The 19,908-nt window shown below is 40.4% G+C and overlaps 1 protein-coding gene across 2 annotated transcripts in view; it reads right to left on the bottom strand.

Moving 5' to 3' along the window:
* CPAMD8 (C3 and PZP like alpha-2-macroglobulin domain containing 8) overlaps nt 1-17,516 on the bottom strand; it is a 55,604-nt gene extending 38,088 nt beyond the window's left edge. For both annotated transcript variants that reach the window (XM_062596016.1, XM_062596017.1), the window contains exons 1-19: nt 17,356-17,516; nt 14,363-14,514; nt 13,074-13,096; nt 11,497-11,662; nt 11,303-11,355; nt 10,796-10,813; nt 9,763-9,817; nt 9,504-9,617; nt 8,617-8,701; nt 8,234-8,342; nt 7,527-7,754; nt 7,184-7,354; nt 6,672-6,800; nt 4,712-4,901; nt 3,490-3,662; nt 3,231-3,380; nt 2,949-3,110; nt 802-944; nt 36-98 (exon numbers count right to left, since the gene is read on the bottom strand). In XM_062596016.1, the coding sequence (XP_062452000.1) occupies nt 36-98; nt 802-944; nt 2,949-3,110; nt 3,231-3,380; nt 3,490-3,662; nt 4,712-4,901; nt 6,672-6,800; nt 7,184-7,354; nt 7,527-7,754; nt 8,234-8,342; nt 8,617-8,701; nt 9,504-9,617; nt 9,763-9,817; nt 10,796-10,813; nt 11,303-11,355; nt 11,497-11,662; nt 13,074-13,096; nt 14,363-14,514; nt 17,356-17,438 (2,267 nt within the window). In that variant the 5' untranslated portion in view covers nt 17,439-17,516. The remainder of the gene's footprint in view (nt 1-35; nt 99-801; nt 945-2,948; nt 3,111-3,230; nt 3,381-3,489; nt 3,663-4,711; nt 4,902-6,671; nt 6,801-7,183; nt 7,355-7,526; nt 7,755-8,233; nt 8,343-8,616; nt 8,702-9,503; nt 9,618-9,762; nt 9,818-10,795; nt 10,814-11,302; nt 11,356-11,496; nt 11,663-13,073; nt 13,097-14,362; nt 14,515-17,355) is intronic.
* Between the last annotated feature and the right edge of the window lie 2,392 nt (nt 17,517-19,908).

The raw sequence follows: 19,908 nt of genomic DNA, 5'->3' as shown, positions 1-19,908 counted from the left end.
CACTGGATATAATTAAAGGATTTCCCAGTAGATACCTGACATTGAGGCAGTGCCAAATCCACGTTTCAGGAAAGAAGGTTCTTTTTTTCTTCTCTGCTCTGCCAGAAGAAGAAATAAATCCTTGGCAATGAATTCTTTTAATAAGACAGTTAGTTATAATAACTGATAAATCAATGTTTGTATTCATTGATAAATGAATGCAGCTCAAACAAACAACTAAAGCTCTAGCTAGCACAGATCACAAAAAAGTGAATGTGTGCATCATTCATAATACAATCTTTCCAAATGATCCCATTGTTTACACACATATCAAACAGTCTGGAGCCATAAATAAGACAGTATAAGAAATGTTTTTTTCACCAAGTTCCAAATTCTTTCACCAAGTAAAAGCACAACAGGAACACATACAGCACGTGAATTCCCATGACCTGGCCACAGACTAAAGAGTTACTACAATCACTGCTTCATATTCCTCTCCCTCTCTTTCACTTGGAACTGTCTTAGTCTCTAATATTTTCATAATTCAAATGATCCTTTCAAAGAATATTACTTTGCATTTTTCTGGAACTAACTGAATTTAAGAAAATACCGCCAGTTACAATTTTAAGGTCTGTCAAGACAACTGAAGAGGGTTTCCCTCCTTTCCCCTGCCCAATCTTGACTAAACTAAGCAATTTCCTAGGACATAGCAGGTGAGAAACAATTGAGAATATAATATATACATACATACATATATATATATATATATATATATATATGTAAGAGTATCGCAAACAGTACACACTACATCAAAAATGTTACCTCGGTGCAATTTTAGAATGCATTGTAGCCACTAACGTCCCAGTATGTGGCTGAAAGGCTGGGACAGCCTCATCTGTGTACATGCCTCCATTCTGTCTGTGGTTTAAGCTGACTATATCAGTCATTACAACCAAGCCAGTTTCCTAGACAATAAACATGAAGAGCACAAAACAGAAATCACAGAAAAATTCAGCATATACCACTGAAGACCTTTCTGAATGGAACTCCCCCACTTCATCCCAACATTTATAGGGTAAAGTTCTGTTGAAACTTGTAGATTTTTTAAAAACTTTATGGAAAATAAAAATGACCAATAATGTGAGAATACGTAGGTACTTTATAGGCAGGAGTTCTACAAGAAAGCTCTTGTTTGCTTGAAAAATGCATTTCACCAATATCTAGCATTACTGGCCATGTGTACAACTGTCAGAAAACTACAGGTGAAAAGTTTTTGCATGTTTCCCTTTGAATATTACACTATAGCGAGCAGGCAGCTCTCATGCCAGATGTCACTAGTTCTGCTCTACCAGGAATGCCAAGTAAACAAAATGAAAACTGTCCACACAGCTTTACAGTAAAAACACAGAATTCACAAGAAAACTGTCTGCTAGCTCTGTGCCCAAAATATACTTATTCATAGGAGACAGCAGTTCCCATGCACCAAAGGGAAAATGACCTTTTTCTCTTTCACATACGCATCCATTTTTACAAATCAGATTTACAGCAAGGCACTCATACAAGCTATTTACTAAATGAGCATATAGACGTTTTCCCAAGAGTTTATAGCTCTCAATAAGAAAAAGGGCATCAAAGTAAAAAACCTAACAGACCAGGAAGAGGAGAGTAAGCAGGGCTTCCCGCATAAGTGGGATTTTGAGGATTTTGATTTTATTATTAAGAAATTGAGCCATTGGAGGAATATGTGAGAAATTATAGGGTTTAAGACAACGCAATAGAGCAGTTTAGCTAAATATGCAGAAAGCACAAAGAAAATTGATAAAAGATTTTGGGGAAGCAAGAATTATTATTTAGCACCGGCATGAATTAAGAATGGAAAGAACATAAAACATTAGCACTGCAACTCTGGCTTGCTAGATCAGTCTATCTTTAAGAGCGGCCAGTAATGGAAGCCGAGGGAAAGAATGTAAATCATATGGCAAGTATAGCGTGGCCTTTCACATAGCATGTCCTCACAGTTTCAGGCAGTCAGCAGAGACAGTCATGGAAAAGAGATTATGTGCTGCAATGGTGTGGAAGGCAAAGAGGCAGGATGTCAGCAGAGCCTGAAAGGGTGGACGGTTGCTACCATGCAACTGCTGGAAAGGAGGAACATGCAGAAATTTCCAAATAGATCAGATACACTTAATGCTAATTTTAATAAAAAGGAATGCAAGAAGCAAACGGAAATATAGTAACATGTCTTAAAACCTACAGAAGACAGATTAACTTAAAGGATTACATTTTTAGTATCTCAAGCAACAAAGAAATGGATTAGTGCATTGAGAACTAATTAACTTGTTTTAAACACTCAGGTTGAAAGTTAAAGCAAATACCACAGATCAAAAGGAAAAATGTTTTTCTTTTAAATCTGGTCAAGTTAAAGTATTGAAGGAAATCAAACTAGCAAAACTATTTAAATATACAGCATTAAAGTAATAATTTGAACAAAAATGCAAAGAAAATATAACTGATCTTACACACAGATGGCCACAGCAGGTGCCAGAACTGGGGCAGGGAAGAAGTTTACAGGATTTTCAAAGGATAATCTAAAATGGAAAAGCCTACAAGGAAAGGCTCATGTTCCACCTTCCCTTCCCTTCAAAGTAACTGCAGAACAGATCTGTAAGGTCACACATAACAGAAGGAACCTTCTTGTCCCATCTGATCCTCCAGAGCCCCAGCACGATTCCTTCAGCCAGTTGGAAATCTGGCCCACTCCTCAAGACTGGCCAAAGTCAAAGCACATTTCTTTCATATCTTTGATGAAACAAAAGTACTATTTGTTCTTGGAAATTACTTTTCAGGCTACCCCCCAGAGAAACAACCTCAGATGTGTAAAGGGAATAGCCTATGGAACTAAAAATTATCCTGCATACATAAAAGTAACAAAAACACCCCACAGAGAAGTGGAGGATGATTCTTCCTACTGTAAATGCAAAGCGAGCATCCTTGGTGATGTCCCAGTGCCAGGGGAAGACAGAAGATCGACGGCGTCTACGTGAGGACATGCCTGGCCACCAGAAATGCCCTTCTTCCTTGGGAGCTCCAAAAGCATCAGATACATCATACTCTGCAAGTTCTTGAAAAACCTACATAGAAATGGAAGAGACTGCTGTCCTTTCCAGGTATAAGGGTTTCTTATTGAAGGTAAAGTGCAGATACTGGTATTAAGAGAGAAAGAGACATTAATGCTTTAAGTTTCCTTTTACCTGGCTAGCTGTCAGCTGAAAACCTGTCTTCAGCAAGTAGACACTCTTATCCACTGTGGCAATGCAGACACAGCTTGATTTGGCAGCTGTGACCTTGATGTTCACAACATCACCAGGTCTGGTCTCATTTGCTGAGAGCGTCACTGCAACCTAGGAGTTTAACATAAAATCCCACCATCTCACCTCATAGTCAGCAGATAAAACTATGAAAAATAACAAGACACCATCCCCTCCTCTCCACTGACGGCACTGCCAATACCTGATTTTCAAAGGAGGACTTGACAGTGAACTGCAGGCTGTCTGTGACCCCTTCTCCATTTTCCCTGACATAATACACCAGAAGACGGCCAAAGGGAGCCATGTTGTGAATTACTGAGAAATGGAGGAACGTCACGCAGACTTCAACCTCTGCTGCAGGATTACTGGTAGGTGCTGAAAAATAAATTAGAAATTGCAGTTTTATTTATCAAAATCTCTGTCTCTCTGCCTCCTCTAAGTGCTGCGAGGTGCAGAATTCCTCATCCAGGACTTTAATCTCTCCCTTGTTCCTGCTGCAAGAGTTTGTCTTGGGCTCAGCATCTCTTCCCTTCTCCTTTCCCTTGCGTAAGCTGATGAATCGTGTGGACAAGGTAAGTAAGTAATGATTACCTGGTGTTTATTCCTAATGTAAATCCAAGGAAACACACAATGATACTATCAAACCATAGGTATAAAATAAACAAAAAAGAGTATTTATTGCCACAGAATGCTGCTGAGAGCACTATACAAATGGGTTTGAAAAAGAATTATAGGTGAGAGGATAGGTTTGTTAACATAATTAAATACAACAGCTCAGATCCAACTTCTGTGCAGAAAGTTCTTACAAACTCTTAAACCACTGATTACCAGAAGCTGGGTGGATACATCTAGGGATGCTTCTTTTCCTTTTCCCTAACTGACTTTTGCTGCTGTTGCACATGTTGCGAGGCTAGGAAGACTCTTCCTTTGACAGTCATTGTGCGCATCTTCTGAGGCCAATCATTTTTTCTCCTCTTTTTCCCTGGATTTACCAGATCTGGTATCTTTCTGCTATCCTTTGTACAAAATAGGAGTTTTCACATGATATCCTTTTCCCCTGCAAACTTCATAATCTTCTCAAGCCTCACCTGCGCAATCAGTCCATCTATCATCATCTTCCCAGTTTAAATTCAACTGGTCTACTAAGTTTCCTTGGCCCCATCACCTCCTTCCCTACCACTCAAACTGATCCCAAAGGCTATATATATTAAGAAAAACTGTGCTTTCCCAACTAGAGAAATTTGTTATATGATTGTATATATGATTTTGTATGCAATGGATATTACTATTTTGGTTGCACAAAATTATTCTATGCCCTTTAAACAGCATTGAATTAAAAGAATTACACTTTGAAAACTTTGCAGAAAGGTGTTTTTTTTTTTTCCTGAAAATAAGGGAGAGGTAGCACATCTGATGCAAGCTACCTGTTCCTGGGGAGCGCAAAACATCAACATTCTTCTCAAAGAGATTGGTGGCTCTTTTGCTCCTCTGCTGGGTGATGTTACTGTGCTGCAATCCTGAAAGGACAATGTTGCCTCGCGATGCCACTTCATAATGCAGAGTAAAGTTGCACTGACATGTGGACTTAACTGCAATCCAAGCCTCCTCTCCTACCTGTGCCCAGAGAAAGAAAAGCAAGAGATTTGGTTTGTTATAATGCACTCTTTCTATTTATAAAACACAAACCGATTTGTGTCTGAGTCCACAAGAGATTTGACACCTCTCCTATGAAATTTATGCATTGAAGATACTGTATTAGCACTGTTTTTGTGGATTTTCTTCACAATAAGAAGGGGCCTACGTGCAGCTCTTCACTTCCTGCAAGTCTAGCAGGAGAATGGGATGGGGGGTTGTATGCATTAATGAAAACAATAAAGGAATCTCTGGAATCTTGAAAGTTAAGCCTTTTGGCACAGAGCAGCTGTCAGAATTGGTTGAATTTTAGACACCCCTTCAATAGTCCAGCCTTGAAAGAGATGGTTTGAGGGGTGGGAAGTGATATGTGTCATGTCTGACATTTTTTGCTCTTTAACTGAGATTATACATCATGATTACTGTCACAAGGAAAACACTGATTCAAATAACTAACATGGCCTGAAGTTATTGGGAATAGGACCGGAGAAAATGCTTTCAAATTACACAGGTTTTGATATTAATTTGCAAGTCTGGCACTCAAATAGCTGTCAAAGATACAGGAAAGCATGAGGAGAGCTTCTTTTTTCAGGGCAAACACATCTGACACTTGCAAAAGGCTGCAAAGATGCACCCTGACTTTCTGCACTTCCAAGTTCTATACCTAGACGTACTTTATAAGCACTAAATCCCCTGGAGATAAAATCCTCCAAATATTGTCAATTCTAACAGAACACATTTCAGTGCTCATGGTCAGGGGAATAGGATTGGGTCATGTTTGGCTGAGTAATAAGCTTTCCGTGGAGCAGCTGAATTTCCTAGAAACACAAACTTTTTTTCTTCTGGCATACAAGAAGCCACCAACACTTGTGTTAAGCAGGATTTCTTCAGCAATTTCCAGTCTTGACCTGCCTGCCATTTAAAGCATAGCATGCCCAAATAAGTCTGAGCAGTAATGTTAAATACCAATTAAACATTTTAAAAAGCCTTCTTCTTCAATACCAACAGCGCTGTCTTATCAGAGTGTATATACAGTGTAAACCAAAATGGCAAGGACAGGAAAACAAGAAGCTGCTAGTGGTTAAATACAATAAGAATGCTGCAACGTCCAGGGAGAGGTATCTCGTGACATCAAATATTTGAAGTATTAAGAATTTCCTACTGTAAAATGATGAAACTTTTTTTTTTTAAGGTAGCTAATTGGAACACCCAGTAAGAGCTGGCAAAGCAGGGAAACAGTTCCCACATCAGTTGGACATCCAACTCCTAGCTTTCCCACAGAAGAATTACTTCTAATCAGGTTATAATAAGAACAATGTGTTCAGATTAGCAGTGTATAATCTCCTTTCTATTCCTCAGGAATCTTGTAAAAGATTAATTAGCCATTAAACTACCATGAAATACAGTGATTAAAAAAAAAAAAAAAAAAAAAACACCCTATACCACTCTTATTTCACTACAATAAGTCTAACACTAACCTGCCAGATTCGCAGATAATAGAAATCTATCTATATGCGTACATATTGCTAGAATCCCTTTCCCCTTGTGCATCAAAGGCACATTGCTTAGCATTGTGTGCAGCTGATACTGAACAATTATTCGGTGACTAACATGCAGCTACTTTAAGCTTTGCCGAGGATACAGTAAAAGACCAGAATCCCAGGTAACAACGGCAGGAAATTTTTAATTAGAAAAAAGTGCATAAACCCAAGAAATGCAGTGTTGCCATAATGGAATATGAAGCCAACATACCTGGAAAGGTTTATCTGGTGCCTGGAGCTGGATGTGGCACTTGCTGGGTGAGTACCAGCTACTGATGGACAAATAGTTTGGCAGATACTGGTCCCCTGACGGTTTCCCATCAATCGCTGTCACTTTGGTCTTAACAAAAGTCACATCTGAATGTTACACATGCATAGCAAGCCTGACTCCTAGTCTGTTCTTACCCTGTATCCCCATCTCCCATTTTACACTTTCCAGCTGTTTATCTTTTTGTCATCTTTACATAATAACAATACCCTTAAGATATTGGACCATTATTTACTACTGTGTTAAGCTATATTTGGAGAAGCGTCCTTTTACGTTGGTTGTAATAATCAGTTCTATTGGCAGCAGGAAGCAAAGCAACAGTTTGATGCATTTAAATCGAGAAGTTGAAACTAAAAGGCACTGATTTCCTGTTTGTGGTAATGATTTATAAAGTGCAGGTTTGACAAGATTAGTTACATTAAAGCCCACTAATCCTATAAAGAGCTTTCACCCACCTCCAGCCAGACATATTGGGCAGCTGTAGGAATGGAGGGGATTTCAAACTCCACCAGGCCATTTCTTGATATCAGTTCACTTGTATAAACATTGTCCTTTGGCGTTAATTCAGCTTTAATTCGGATAGTCACTCTGTCAGCTGGGCTCCCATCAGGATAAGTGACTTCTACCTATACAATATTTCATTCACAGGAACAAGGTGTTTTACATTATTGGCAATTCTGGTCAATAACAAAAAATAGCAGGTAGGAAAAACACATCAGAACATGGTGTAACATCTGGGAATCAGGTCTATATAACCTTATACCAGCCACTTTTCAGTGTCTCCATTTTTAATCTTACCTTTCCTTTGTAAGGCAGTCCAGGTTTGAACTGTTTCCTAGTGTCCTTGGAATACTTGATATCAATCAGCTGTTTCTGAACAGGTGTTGAGTCGTCAAATGTAACCTGCTTGCTCCCATCAGAGCTGGTCACTGTGGCCCAGATATTGACTGTGCCTCGAAAATGTTCTGGAACGTCAGCTGGCATCATATCTTTCACACACACGTCGAAAACAGCAGAGCCATCAATCTACCAGGTGTATTGGGGAACGGAAAGGTAAGTTTGCATGCACAATCAAAAAGGCATTAGAGGCCAAATGTAAAGTGTACGTACTTGACTGGAGTTTGTAGCAGTATTTTTAAGAATATAGAATGGAAGGAATTAGTTCCTAAGAGTTACGGGGGCAGAGGGAAAAACCAACAGTTCTCATTTTCCTCCCTCATCCCTTGTCTGGACTAGTTCTGTCCAAGCTTCTCACTCTCATTTTCTCCCTCAGCCACTTACGCTCTAGAAACCTAGCAGATTAGTACTATTCCAATAAATTCTTATCCCCTAAATCATAGCATATAGTGTAAAAATACATAATATTTTATGCTAGGCCAAATTGTCATGTTTATTTATTTACTTATTTATGATCTCCCATCAGTGACATAAAATGGAGCTGTAACATTAACTTCAAAGAGTGAGATCAGATACTTTATTGCAGCTGACTGAAAGATGTCCCTCACCTGGGTGGTCTTGAGAACAGGGTGTCCCACTTCATGCCTGTAGTACCCCACTCCATTTATAGTCATATTGACAATTAACTTTCCTGTCACTGGTTTTCCAAATGTATATCTGAAATGGAAAGAAGATGATGAAAAACCTCCAGACCTTTTCTCTGGTTTTCTGACTAGATCAAGACTAAAACAATGTGACCTGCACATCTAGAAAAGAGGAAAAAAGGGTAACAGAAGGCTTTCCAACTTGTTAACATGTTCTGTTAAGGCTCTTGCACATGAAAGCTTCTGATGATGACCAGCAAAGGACAAGATCTGAGTTTCAGTGTCTGCACCATCCTGCGGCTGTACTACTGTCTAAACAAATGAAACTATTTGTAGAATGTACCTACCTGGCATGGACAGTTCCCTTTTCACACGTCGAAAGGTCACGAATGTAGCGAGGGGGATCAATCAGCAACTCAAACTTTGGTAATACTACAACGAAAAGGAATACAACAGAGCCATTTCAAGGAATTTCAGATTATAGCAAAAATATACAGCTCTGACAATATCACTGCTTAAGGTCAGATAAGGGCACTGTAGCTAACATTACACAGGACTGCACTAACCAGAGAATGAAACAACAAAAGTTAGCAAATCAAGACCGTCTTGGCGAGGTGACCTTAGCAACAGCCTCCCAGAGTATTACTTCTTCTCAGAGGGATCCAAGTTGCAGGTTGGTTAAGGTTAAGGTTCCCTCTTAGATACAAGGCAAAAAGGATAATTCACTATTCCTCCATGTTGTGTCAGGAACAGAACTCAGATACTCAGCAGCTGTACCTGTACCAGTGAGCGCCTGTAAACGCAGGTCTGATGTCACCCATGGGAGGAGAACAATGCCCAGGGGCATTTTGAGACTGAAAAGTGGGGTAAAAAAAAAAAAAAAAAAAAAAAAAAAAAAATGGAACTTAAAATTCCAAGAGGGCTCTGGAGAAAGAAGGAAACCACTGAATAAAAATGTCCTTAAGAGCTTTCCAAAGCAAAGTGAAATCTTTGTTTTTACATGCACAATTTGTGCAATACAACACTCCATTTGAGGTCCTTTGCTTTACATACTGTGAAGGACATTAACAAAGAACTTGGTTATATTTCAAGAGTCTATAATGCCCGAAGTACCTGACATTTTTGATGCACTATTTCTCAGGTGATTCACCTTAAGTAAAAACACTTCACAACGTTTTTTTTTTCTTCTAAACACATTTGGGTCACAGTCAAAGCTGATTTGTACACAACTCACCATATTTCTGAACTTCAAAGGATTTGTTGTATGTATGCCCCTGCATTTCAGCAAAGACGAGCCATTCGCCAAACACTGGCTGATCAGACAAAGGAAAACTCATATTTACAATTCCTGAGAAAGAAAAGATGACACTGAACTCCCTGTCACTTATCAGTCCTTGTAAAGGCTTATTTAACACAATTCAGAATAAGCAGAAGCTACTGGCAGCTAGCAATGGTAAATAATAACACACAGAGCTAAGATAATTGGAACTTACCACAACAAAATGGCTTCAAATTGCCCCACTCTATCATACGAGACCCCCGAGGATCCTGCATAGGGGGTTTAGGAATGAGAAACATCACAGTGAAAATGAATATTGCTAAAACATTTAACTCTCGTTCTGCAACAAAGAACTTCATTTTATCTAAGCACTTCACTAAGAGCTAAGCATCTATCTGTTCAAAAATTTCTGAAGATATGGGTAGGAGAGTGGGATTTGTTTTCTAAAATTCAGTGCTTTTTTAAGCTACACTGCTTTTATAGCCAATGGGCACGCATAAGCGCCATCAAGGGGTAAATCTGCCACCTACGTTAGACACCTATTTTGGATGGGAGGAGCTGGCTTCTGAGATGCTTTCTTTCCATTCATGGAGAGACTTGTAAAACTGACAAGACAATTTTTAGATGGCAAAGTTGGATGAAATTAATCCTGCTGTTTTTGTCAGCATTAAATTTGTGGCTGAATGCAAACAAAGGAAGAGGGTGAGTTCTACTTGGTGACAGCTAAAGAAAATATATGGATTAAGAAAAAAAAAAAAAAGACTAGACACAGAAGGAACCTCTCATTCACCTCATAAAGAAGAAGACAGGAGCACCCTTTCCTTGCCATGCATTTCTATTGTCCACTATCATAATGTTTGGGTGCAGAGATGAAATTGGCCCTGCTATATCAGCCCAGCCAGATGAAGAATAGGAGTATGTCTGCATTGAAAAGAAGGGAGAAATTGAGTGGGACTATTATATTTATAAAGCCTAATGAACTTAGCCAATTCTTCTCAGGCAGAAAAATGAGAATGGATTTCTGAAACTGAAGTAAAAAACAAGTATATTTGTTGGTGATAACAAAAAAACCCACAACACAAAGATCTGTTAAAGACACAAGGTTAGAGATAACAGCATAGGTTACAGCTGGGAATGGCCATAATGAACTTGGGAAGATACAGACTTGTTACTTGTTCCTCTTAAGGCTACTACAATCTTGGGTCTTTACAGGTTACATGCTAGATGACTGGCAGACAGATACTCACCACCACATAAGCTTCAATCTGAAAGAAATAATAAAAAAAAAAAAAGCTCTATGAAACAACACTCCTTTTCTGCTTGTGACAAGCTGCTGAGCTTGCATAAGCAAGGTATGATGCACAAAGGAAGAAAGTTTAAACATATGTTTTTTTGATAAGAGCAGTCTGAGAAACAAATATTGCATTCAAGCAAATGACCGGAAAATTAGTACTTCAAACATCTGTGCCTTGATAGAATGCAAGTCTCCAAAAAAATTCTTCTTTCCGTAACTGCTTTAGTATAGTAATGCTGTATTTGATACCACTACAAAAGTGTGTATTCTCCTTTAACAGTAATGTGCCCAAATTAAAAAATAATGATAATTTGTAAATAATAACAAGCAATCACAAGAGGAGCCAAAATAGATGAAGGAATCCAATATATTTTGTACAAATATATGCCAGAGTAAAACACAGGATATCAAGTATTCCATCACATTTTACATTGGGGGAAGAAAAAAACGTTTTTCTTACCCTGTCATTGATTGGTCTCAAGTCAGAAGTCACCATAAAGAGGTTTATTAACACTAAAAATATAGGAAAAGAGGAAATTTATTATTTATCACAGCTGACCCTGAACACATGATCTCATGCTAGAATTTACCTTTGAAAAAAAGTTTTGCTTGCAAGCAGCCTTGGACCTGGGAATTTCTCTGAGGTCACTTTACCTTTCTGTTTAGGTTTATAGACAGGTTTATCAGTCTGGATGAACACCGACGACCCTTTGCTATCAATGGTTACTGTGGTATAGTTGTGAAAAATGTAACCTTCCTCTGTCACATGCCGGTTGCCCCAGACTTTTAGATGTGCTTGTCCACGAAGTCCTGAAGGCACCTAGAAAACAGACCATAAGGTGAAGAAGACGTAGAAGAGCTTTTGAGCTTTATGGGTAGTACAGTTACTACTCCAGAACAATTGACACTGAAATGAGCAAAAAGCAGCCACCTGTTACATTTCAGTGTAACTACGTGTTAGCAATAAAATGAAGAACATATTAGATTTTTTATAATGAAAGAAAAACTTCAAAAGAGGAAAAGTTATTTTAAAACATGGCAGAAAATTCTCTTCTACCCTTTCCTTATCACTCAAACAAAGCAAGATCTGACCTGCATGTGCAGCTTCTCCCAAAGATATCCTACATAGGGAAATTAACCATGCTATGAAGACATGGCTCTACCAAAGGAAAAAAACAAAACCCGACCTTCTTTAATAGTTTTAAATTAAAAATTACAAACTAAAGAAATCTGTTAATATTATGGTAGTAGGGTCTTCATTTAGGATTGAAAAAGATAAAAATAGGTAAAATGCATTGCCTTTATTAACCTCTGAAATCAGCAATGACTGCAGATCTTATTCAACAGCAAGCTGTAGGCTTTGGGTAAACAAGTCTACAGCATTTGATTTAACTGTGTATGATTCCTCTCACATATGTCTACATTATACCTTCCAGCAATGTAAGGAGTAGATGCTAATGGATTTGTGTATTAGCCCAGTAAAGGGTGGTGGGAGGGGTGAAATATGCATCAAACCCTTTCTAGAACCTAATTCCCAGACACAGCTTAACTAGCGGCAGGACAGAACAATATGAACATCAGTCATATAGCAATTACAGAGAAGGCAAACAAAACTCTGGGATATGCCACCAAGGCAGAAGAGGCCCAACCAGTCACGACAGATCATCATCAAGCTAGTTAAATGACTGTAAATCAAAGGCTTCAATTTACTTATAGGCCAGTGAGAATGTAGACGGTGCAGTAGGTGCCATGAAGGCATCCATGCCGTGTTGCAGCAATATATTAGAACTGTTTCCAAACACCTGGATCTGGCCAGAGTACTGCACACTTACAAGCGTAGTGCCACTCTTATAAAATAACCACAGTGCAGAACTTTACGTTCAACAACGAACCACATAGATCTTTTTTCATGCTTGGGCTGTTCACATTTAAAAAGAAAAGTTTGAAGTCTGCACCAACCAGAGTTACTAGTTCTGCCCCAAACTCCTTCACATTCTCCTCAGCCATTGATTTTCTCCAGTGGTTTAAGAGTCTGACAGACAAGCTCTAGTGGATTAAGCCGCAGTCTTTTTCACTCCACCCCCTTCCTCTTGCAAAGGTTGCTTCCTCCGTAGTAAGTGCAGCAGCACACAACCTGTATCTGTGCCTCAAATGCTTCAGTGCTTGATGTGGTTGGAAACAAGTCCCTCATATTCTCTCCAAAAAAACATTACAGAAAAATTGACACTTACCTTCAGTTTAATTGTTCCTTTATCTGTAATGAGAAAGAGAGAGAGAATTAAACAGTGATACTCTTCTCAAGCTAAGGTACTATCCTTTGAGCCAGTTAGGGTTCAGTGAAATGAGATCTAAAATCTTAAAGCTGCTAACTAAAATCGCCCTTCATTATGATTTGATTAAGCAATTTTCCTGCATTGTGTAAAACAATTTGCAGGGTGAGTGAAGTCAGACCTAGTAGAGTTCTCCAACATAACCCTGATCTACATTTATGTGCAATTTTAGCCCAGAGTGAACTGCAAAATGTTCTACAGTCAGAGAGTGCCACCAAGGCTGAGGATTCATTACAGGGCATCTTATGCTTCCATAAGCATTTTGATGAAAAAAAAGACCTCGCCTTTCTTGGGACTTGAATCATTCTCAAAACAAACACCCAGAGAGTCTATTTTGATTGCTGGATACTGCCATACCTAAGATTTCTTTTTAGCATATGTTGTCCACATGTGTAAGCATCACTCCCCTTCATTTAGTAAAGCAATTGTCAGCCAATTTCAAAGAGGACAGGAGAGGATAAAAACAGATACAATCTGTTCCAAGAAAGGCAATAGCATTTTTATCATTCCAAATTTTTGCACAGAGAAGGGTTAAACATGACAGCTAAAAAGACTGAGTGCCTAAGCCTTGTCTAAATTGCAATTTCCATCACTATTGGTAGTGGCATTTTCACTAATGTGAATTCATTCAGGATTAAGCTGGACATAATTAAAAGCCTTTTTGTCTTTCTACATAGGTATACAGATATTAGTCTTGGATTTGAAAGGCCTATCCAACTGCACAAGTGTTACCACCTCTACAGTAATATTCAGTCCTGAAGATGAGGAGACTACATTTCCAACACTGATTTTAAATTGAAGATAAAAAACGATGTTTTTGAAGACATTGTATTTTTCTTTGTATTTAGCTTCTTATTCCTTACACAGCTCCCCAGTGTCAAAAGTTCACATTTCAAAAGGAAAGAGCTATTCACTATAAGATACTTGAGTATCAACGTGCCATCTTTATCCAGGGTCTCTATATGCCTCGATGCTCCAAAATGATCGATCTTGGATGTTTCAGACAACAGATATCAAACCCAGGTTAGCACAATGCTCAGAACATGCAGCCATAGTCAATGGATTGGTTAATGGATTGGTTCCAGCTCTGTTATCACCTAAAGCAATTCTCTAAGAGATACTGATATGCTCCCACAATACTCAACATGTACATCAGTCTTGCGTACAAGTTCACAATAGTAAGAACTTACCCAAAACTGTTCCATGGCCTCGTGATACAGTTTCTCCTTTGACCACTAACTGAATCTGGACTGTTGTCTCCTTAACAGAGTTAAAGATGGTCACACTTATAGATTCCTCAACACCAGACCGGAAAACAGAAGGTGCAGCAATCAAATAGCCCCTGGGGAATAAGAGCATAAGTAGATAGTCAGTAAGAACAGCAACAAGAGTGGAATCTTTCTTAGATGCTTCTTTGTAAGAGAATATAAAACCACATATGGACTAATAAAAAGTAGAGAACAGACTATCCTGTAACACAGGTTCCCAGAATCTGCCCCTGTCAGGTCACATGTGTAACAGCAGTCTAAGCCTATACCTAGGATCCATAAAATGAAGATCAGTGTAGATTGCTGCCTGAAATTTGCCCTGGCATTAGTAACTAAAACAAGGTATCTGCAATGTTCCAACTTGATCAAAGGACTAAAGATAAGCCATCACAAGCAGAAATCCACAGCTCTGCGGATGAAACTATATGACAGATGAGGACAAATTTGGGCTTCACAACTCTATAGTTCATACTTAAAGTGATTCACCTGAAAGTAATTAGTGATTACAATAGAACTGCAAAAATAGCTACACTTTACGAGCACATACCCGCAAACAGAACCTTCTGGGATGACAATATAAATTTGTACAATACTGAAAGAATTTCTTGTAATCAATATCAGGGCAACAATTTGTGATTTGCTGCAGTAATTTACAGGAAAAATAAAACACCAAGTCTTCAAATTTTAAAGCAACAACAAATTAACTATTACAGGAACCATAATTAGATGTTGTAAGTATTTTGAATCTATCAACACAGTCAACTATTTTATATGACAAAAATATATCCGTCTTTCTCAAATACACTACAAATTCATGTTTACATAACTGCACACAGAAATGAACAGAGCTTAAGCGGCTTATGGGATTCAACCCTTAATATTTAAATAAGTGCACTAATATTAATGTTTCTATACAATGAAACTACGATATATGACTAGCTACACACAAACAGGCTGAAATTCATGAAAGAGTAAGATGATAGTTGAACTTCCAATAGAGTTTTGTAGATTTACTCTTTGTTTTGAAACAGTTTATATATTTTAATGTTTTTGCCTTAATTATTTTTCATGCCTCCATCTTTTAGAACTCAACTCGATAAACAAGAAACGCGACTCTCTCTGCCCATACCCAGCACTTTCCAAATGCCAGACTCGCATACATGTAACACTTCTAAACCACAAACTTAAATAAAAGCAACTCAAAAATCGCAGTTGCAAGATTGGGCTCAAATTTTCGGTTTTGCTAAACTTGTTTGAACAAAAAGTCAGATCTTGTGAGGTTAAAAACCCTGTCGTCAAAGAGGAATTACGGTAACAGACACAACCACGCAGGTATGAAACCACCCTAACAGATACTCTGTACATACTAAGGCCCTTGTGTTTCTGAATGGAATCGTTACCATTCCTCAGTGCTGAATGGCACCATGCCATGAACTCAACAACTAAAAGCATTACAGTCTTTCCATTACAATCTCTGAGCTCTTTGATGTGCTGGGGTGTTAGCAATATATTCATACCCTCTTGATGACATCACACACCTTTCTGGGGGTTTTTTCTTCCCCAAAGGATTTTTTAAACAAGGCAGTTCTTCATATGACTCTTCCAGCCTTCTCTCTCAGCCCCTTGCCTCTCTGCCATTCCATGAACCAGGTTGCTTTAGTTCATGATTAATTATCACTTTGGGATGGGGATGATGGTGTTTTACAGCCCCCAAGTCATCTTTTATCAAATTCCAACCCCATGTTTCTCTCTCAGCAGGCCTCATTGCCATGGAGATCCCATTACCCCCAAAGGAAGTTCAGATCTCTGTGGCATTTGAATTGTGTTGCATGGGGTACTTACAGACTCAAAACCTTATGGTTGCCAGGTTTGAAAATTCATCAGAACAATAATAAATAACAATAAAAATTTACTACTTAGTCTGCAAATTCTTGCTAAGAAAAGCATAACTGATCTATCTGGAAAGAGAGAAAGAATACCATCTGCATCCAGTATGAAATGATTAGATTCAAACTGTCACATAAGCACAGAACTACAGTGCCATATGTGGAGCACATGTATTCACATGGTTCAAAATTATTGCAACTCTTTGTGAAGTATCAGTCTGTTGATATAACTATCTAAGTCATTTAATAAGTGGCATTTGAATATTAAATATTTAACTCGGCAATGAAATAGTTAACTTGACAGGGACTGGACAGATCCCGTAAGGGTAAGCATACTTAATGAACAACTCCGTCAGGTTTCACCAAAGCTTGGCAGGATGCAAAATATTTTCTAGTAAGCAAGAGAAAATAAGGAGTTCTGCACGGCACTCGGTTAATGCAGCTATTCAGGAGGTCAATGGACGATAATAAGCTAGTGATAAAGAACAAAGCGAACCTTAACCAAAGTTAACCCAAACACACTGGGACGACCCGGGGATTCAGTTTCCAATAAGCCAGAGAAGTTTCCCCGGCGTGTAACGTTTCTCCTCGGGTGGCTGCGCCCCAGCAAAGGTTTCACATGTCCGGCGGGAGCGGCCAGCGCTGCCTCGGACCGTCCCGGCGCAGCGGCAGCCCCTGCGCAACACCCCGGATTCCTCAGATAACTGCTCGCAGATAAAAGCTTCGCAGCCCCGCGCCGGAGGAGCCAGAGACAGGTATTTCCAAGCAGATTTTTTTGTTCGCTTGTTTTTCGCTACGCACTTTTGCGCCGGCGAGCACGAGCGCGCAGCCCCGCAGCGGGGCGGCCGGGGCTCGGCTCCCGGACCCCAGCCCCTCGGGGGGCACTTCGCGGGCTTTGTTCGGGCCCCCGGAGCCGCCGGCGGGGCTCGCCGTCCCCCCCTTCCCCGCTCCCCGCCGCCCTTTACCTGCCCGGGCGAGGCTGCCGCCCGGTGCCCGCCGCCGGGCGCGCCACCTCCGCCCGCTACTTACTGCCTCTCCCGCGGCTGGGCTGCGCTCAGGCTGCAGAGGCTCAGCAGCAGCGGCCAGGCGCGGCCGGGCCCGGCGCGGGGCATGGTGCTCCGGAGCTCTCGGCGGGCTGCGGCCGCCCTTTGTTCCCGGCGAGCGCAGCCCGAGCTTCCCGGCCGCCCCGCCGCCGGGCTCGGCTCCCCGGTGCCTCTGGCCGCCGCCCCCGCCGCGTCCCCGCCCCCGGGCCGCCCCCTCCTGGCCCCGGTGCCCGCTCGGCTCCGGCCGCGGCTCTTTGTCTGCGGCTCCCCGCCCGCTCCCGACAGCGTGCACCGGGGGAGGGGGCCGGGCCCCGCACCGCCGCCTCTCGGCCGCCGCCCGCTCCCCCGGCCCCGCTGCTCCAGCCGCCGCTCCTCACCTTCGCCACCCGCCCTGCTGCCCTGACAGCCCCGGCCGGCCTTCCTCCCCGAGGGCTGCTCTGGCACCGGCTCCCCTCCTCCTGCCCCAGCCCGCGTAGGAGGAGACCTGCCCGAGCTCTCTGGCTTCCTTCCAACCCTGACGGTGCCCACGGCTCTCACCCAGAGCTGCAAGACCTGCAGAAGCTCTGGTTCCTCAAGGTCCTGTCAACTGGGACCAGCGCACAGCATCTACTGCACGGTCTGGTCCCAGTAACTGAGCGCTGGTACTCAGGGGGGCTTCATCAAGCACTGCCAAAGAACTGCTTGCCAACTCAAAACCCAGTGCTATCCTCCTCCACTCTTAGGCCCCAATCTATCCATTCCCATCCCGTGATCCCAGCCAGTGGTTACAGGGGTTGGGGACAGGAGAGGGAGCTCTCACTGCACCAGTCGGATGCAGAGGGGAGGTTACACAGATCAGGGCAAAGCAGGGAACCCGGCCTTTATCTCCTCAGTTTTCACTCTAATTTTATCTGACCGTATCCATCTTCTCCTCCTAGTTCTTAACACCCTGTACACGCTATATGTACAACACTAGCAGTCCACCTTCTTTACCCAAATGTCTTCAGCTGGATCTCTAAGGCAAAGCTGTTCTTGAACACAAAAAGTTACGCAAAGATCGCTCAGACGGAAATTGCAAGGAAAAAAAAAACCCTCTCGTAGCTGGTCTTTAGCAGGAAGATGTACAAGCAGATCATCCATACTCAAAACAGCAGCAGTGATTCAGGGTGATGGAATAAACGCCATGCCTCTATATATAACTATCAAGGGAACAATTTCTCTGAGCCTTGCTGGAGAAGACCCAGGCAACCCAGGATCCCAGGTGCACCTCAAGGGAGCTGAGCTATGCCCTCAGTAATAAACGAAAACCCTTGATACATTTTTATAGTTAGAGCTAAGTTTTTTTCAAGTACTATAAACTTGGCTTAAAAAATAAACACCTAGGAAAAGAGAATTTTTTTTCAAATCTACTTTTTTCTAGGTTAGCCCAGTTATTTGCATCTCAGTTCTATATTTTCTACAAATCAGTGATACAGGGCCTGACATTTCATTTAGTAAAAATACAGCTCTTTTCAAAGGTCTACTTGGTGGTACACCAAAGACCCTTTCTTCCAGATTCTGACAGGCAGAATAGCTGATCAAGTTAATAAAGCTACTAAACTTTAAAGTTATTTTTCTCTCTCAAAATTATTTCAATTGTCATATATTTTAGTGGAGTCATTACCAGTAATACATTTTCTGCAAGGCAGTCTACGCCCTGAAAATATAGTCAAAGTAGTGACGTTTTCCTGGCTACTTCAGAATAGGATTTAAGAACTTGATCAGTCCACAGTCAGGACAGCAACAAAATGCTGGCTTTTTTTTTTTTAATCTTGTTTGAAATTTACAGATTTTAATGACTTCTAAAAAAAATCATTAACTCAATAACTCTTTAATAAATCTGGATCATCTTCAATAATGGGTAATACTGCCAGATGTTGTTACATTTTCTTGCTTAAAGCCAATGCTAAATCGGCACTGTCCAATGATCTGTGGAGAGGGTGTAACAAACCTAGAAAAAGAGGGAACTCATTTTGTTGATAAAAAAAAGAAAAAAGAAAAAAAAAGATAGACTGGGACTTAAAAGAAGTGCTTATCACCTGAAAATTCTTACACTAGACAACTTAAAAAATAGTCTCAAATTGAAAGGACTGTATTTTGCAAAGCTCATTACAATTTTTAGGACTGGACAAGAAGAGTCATAGACAAGTAGTTTGGAAGATTTTTAAATAAATTATCTAGTCCAACCCCTTATATTAAGGCATAAATAAATACATGTAAACCGACCATCCTTGACAAATGTTTGTCTACAGATGGTGTTTTCAAAGTTGTCCTCTCTAACTGTCAACATCAGGGTGGAATATTGAATAAATTCTATTCAATATAATAAGAAACTCAGAATTATGCTCTCACTGCTGAACAAGAGGTTTTTAAGGATTGCTCACCACCTTGGGAAAGGTTATTTTTATTTATTTTTAATAGGATTTTTCTAGCTATAGCTCATATGTGGGAGGAGTTGCAGAATGTCTTGGAGCAGCTTTCAGCTTTTAATATTATGTAAGCTGAATCCATTTTGCTTGCT

Source organism: Rhea pennata, chromosome 27, assembly GCF_028389875.1.
Source record: "Rhea pennata isolate bPtePen1 chromosome 27, bPtePen1.pri, whole genome shotgun sequence".
Classification (NCBI taxonomy): Eukaryota; Metazoa; Chordata; class Aves; order Rheiformes; family Rheidae; genus Rhea; species Rhea pennata.
Note: the sequence above shows the minus strand (reverse complement) of the source record. Positions and strands in the feature narration are given on the sequence as shown.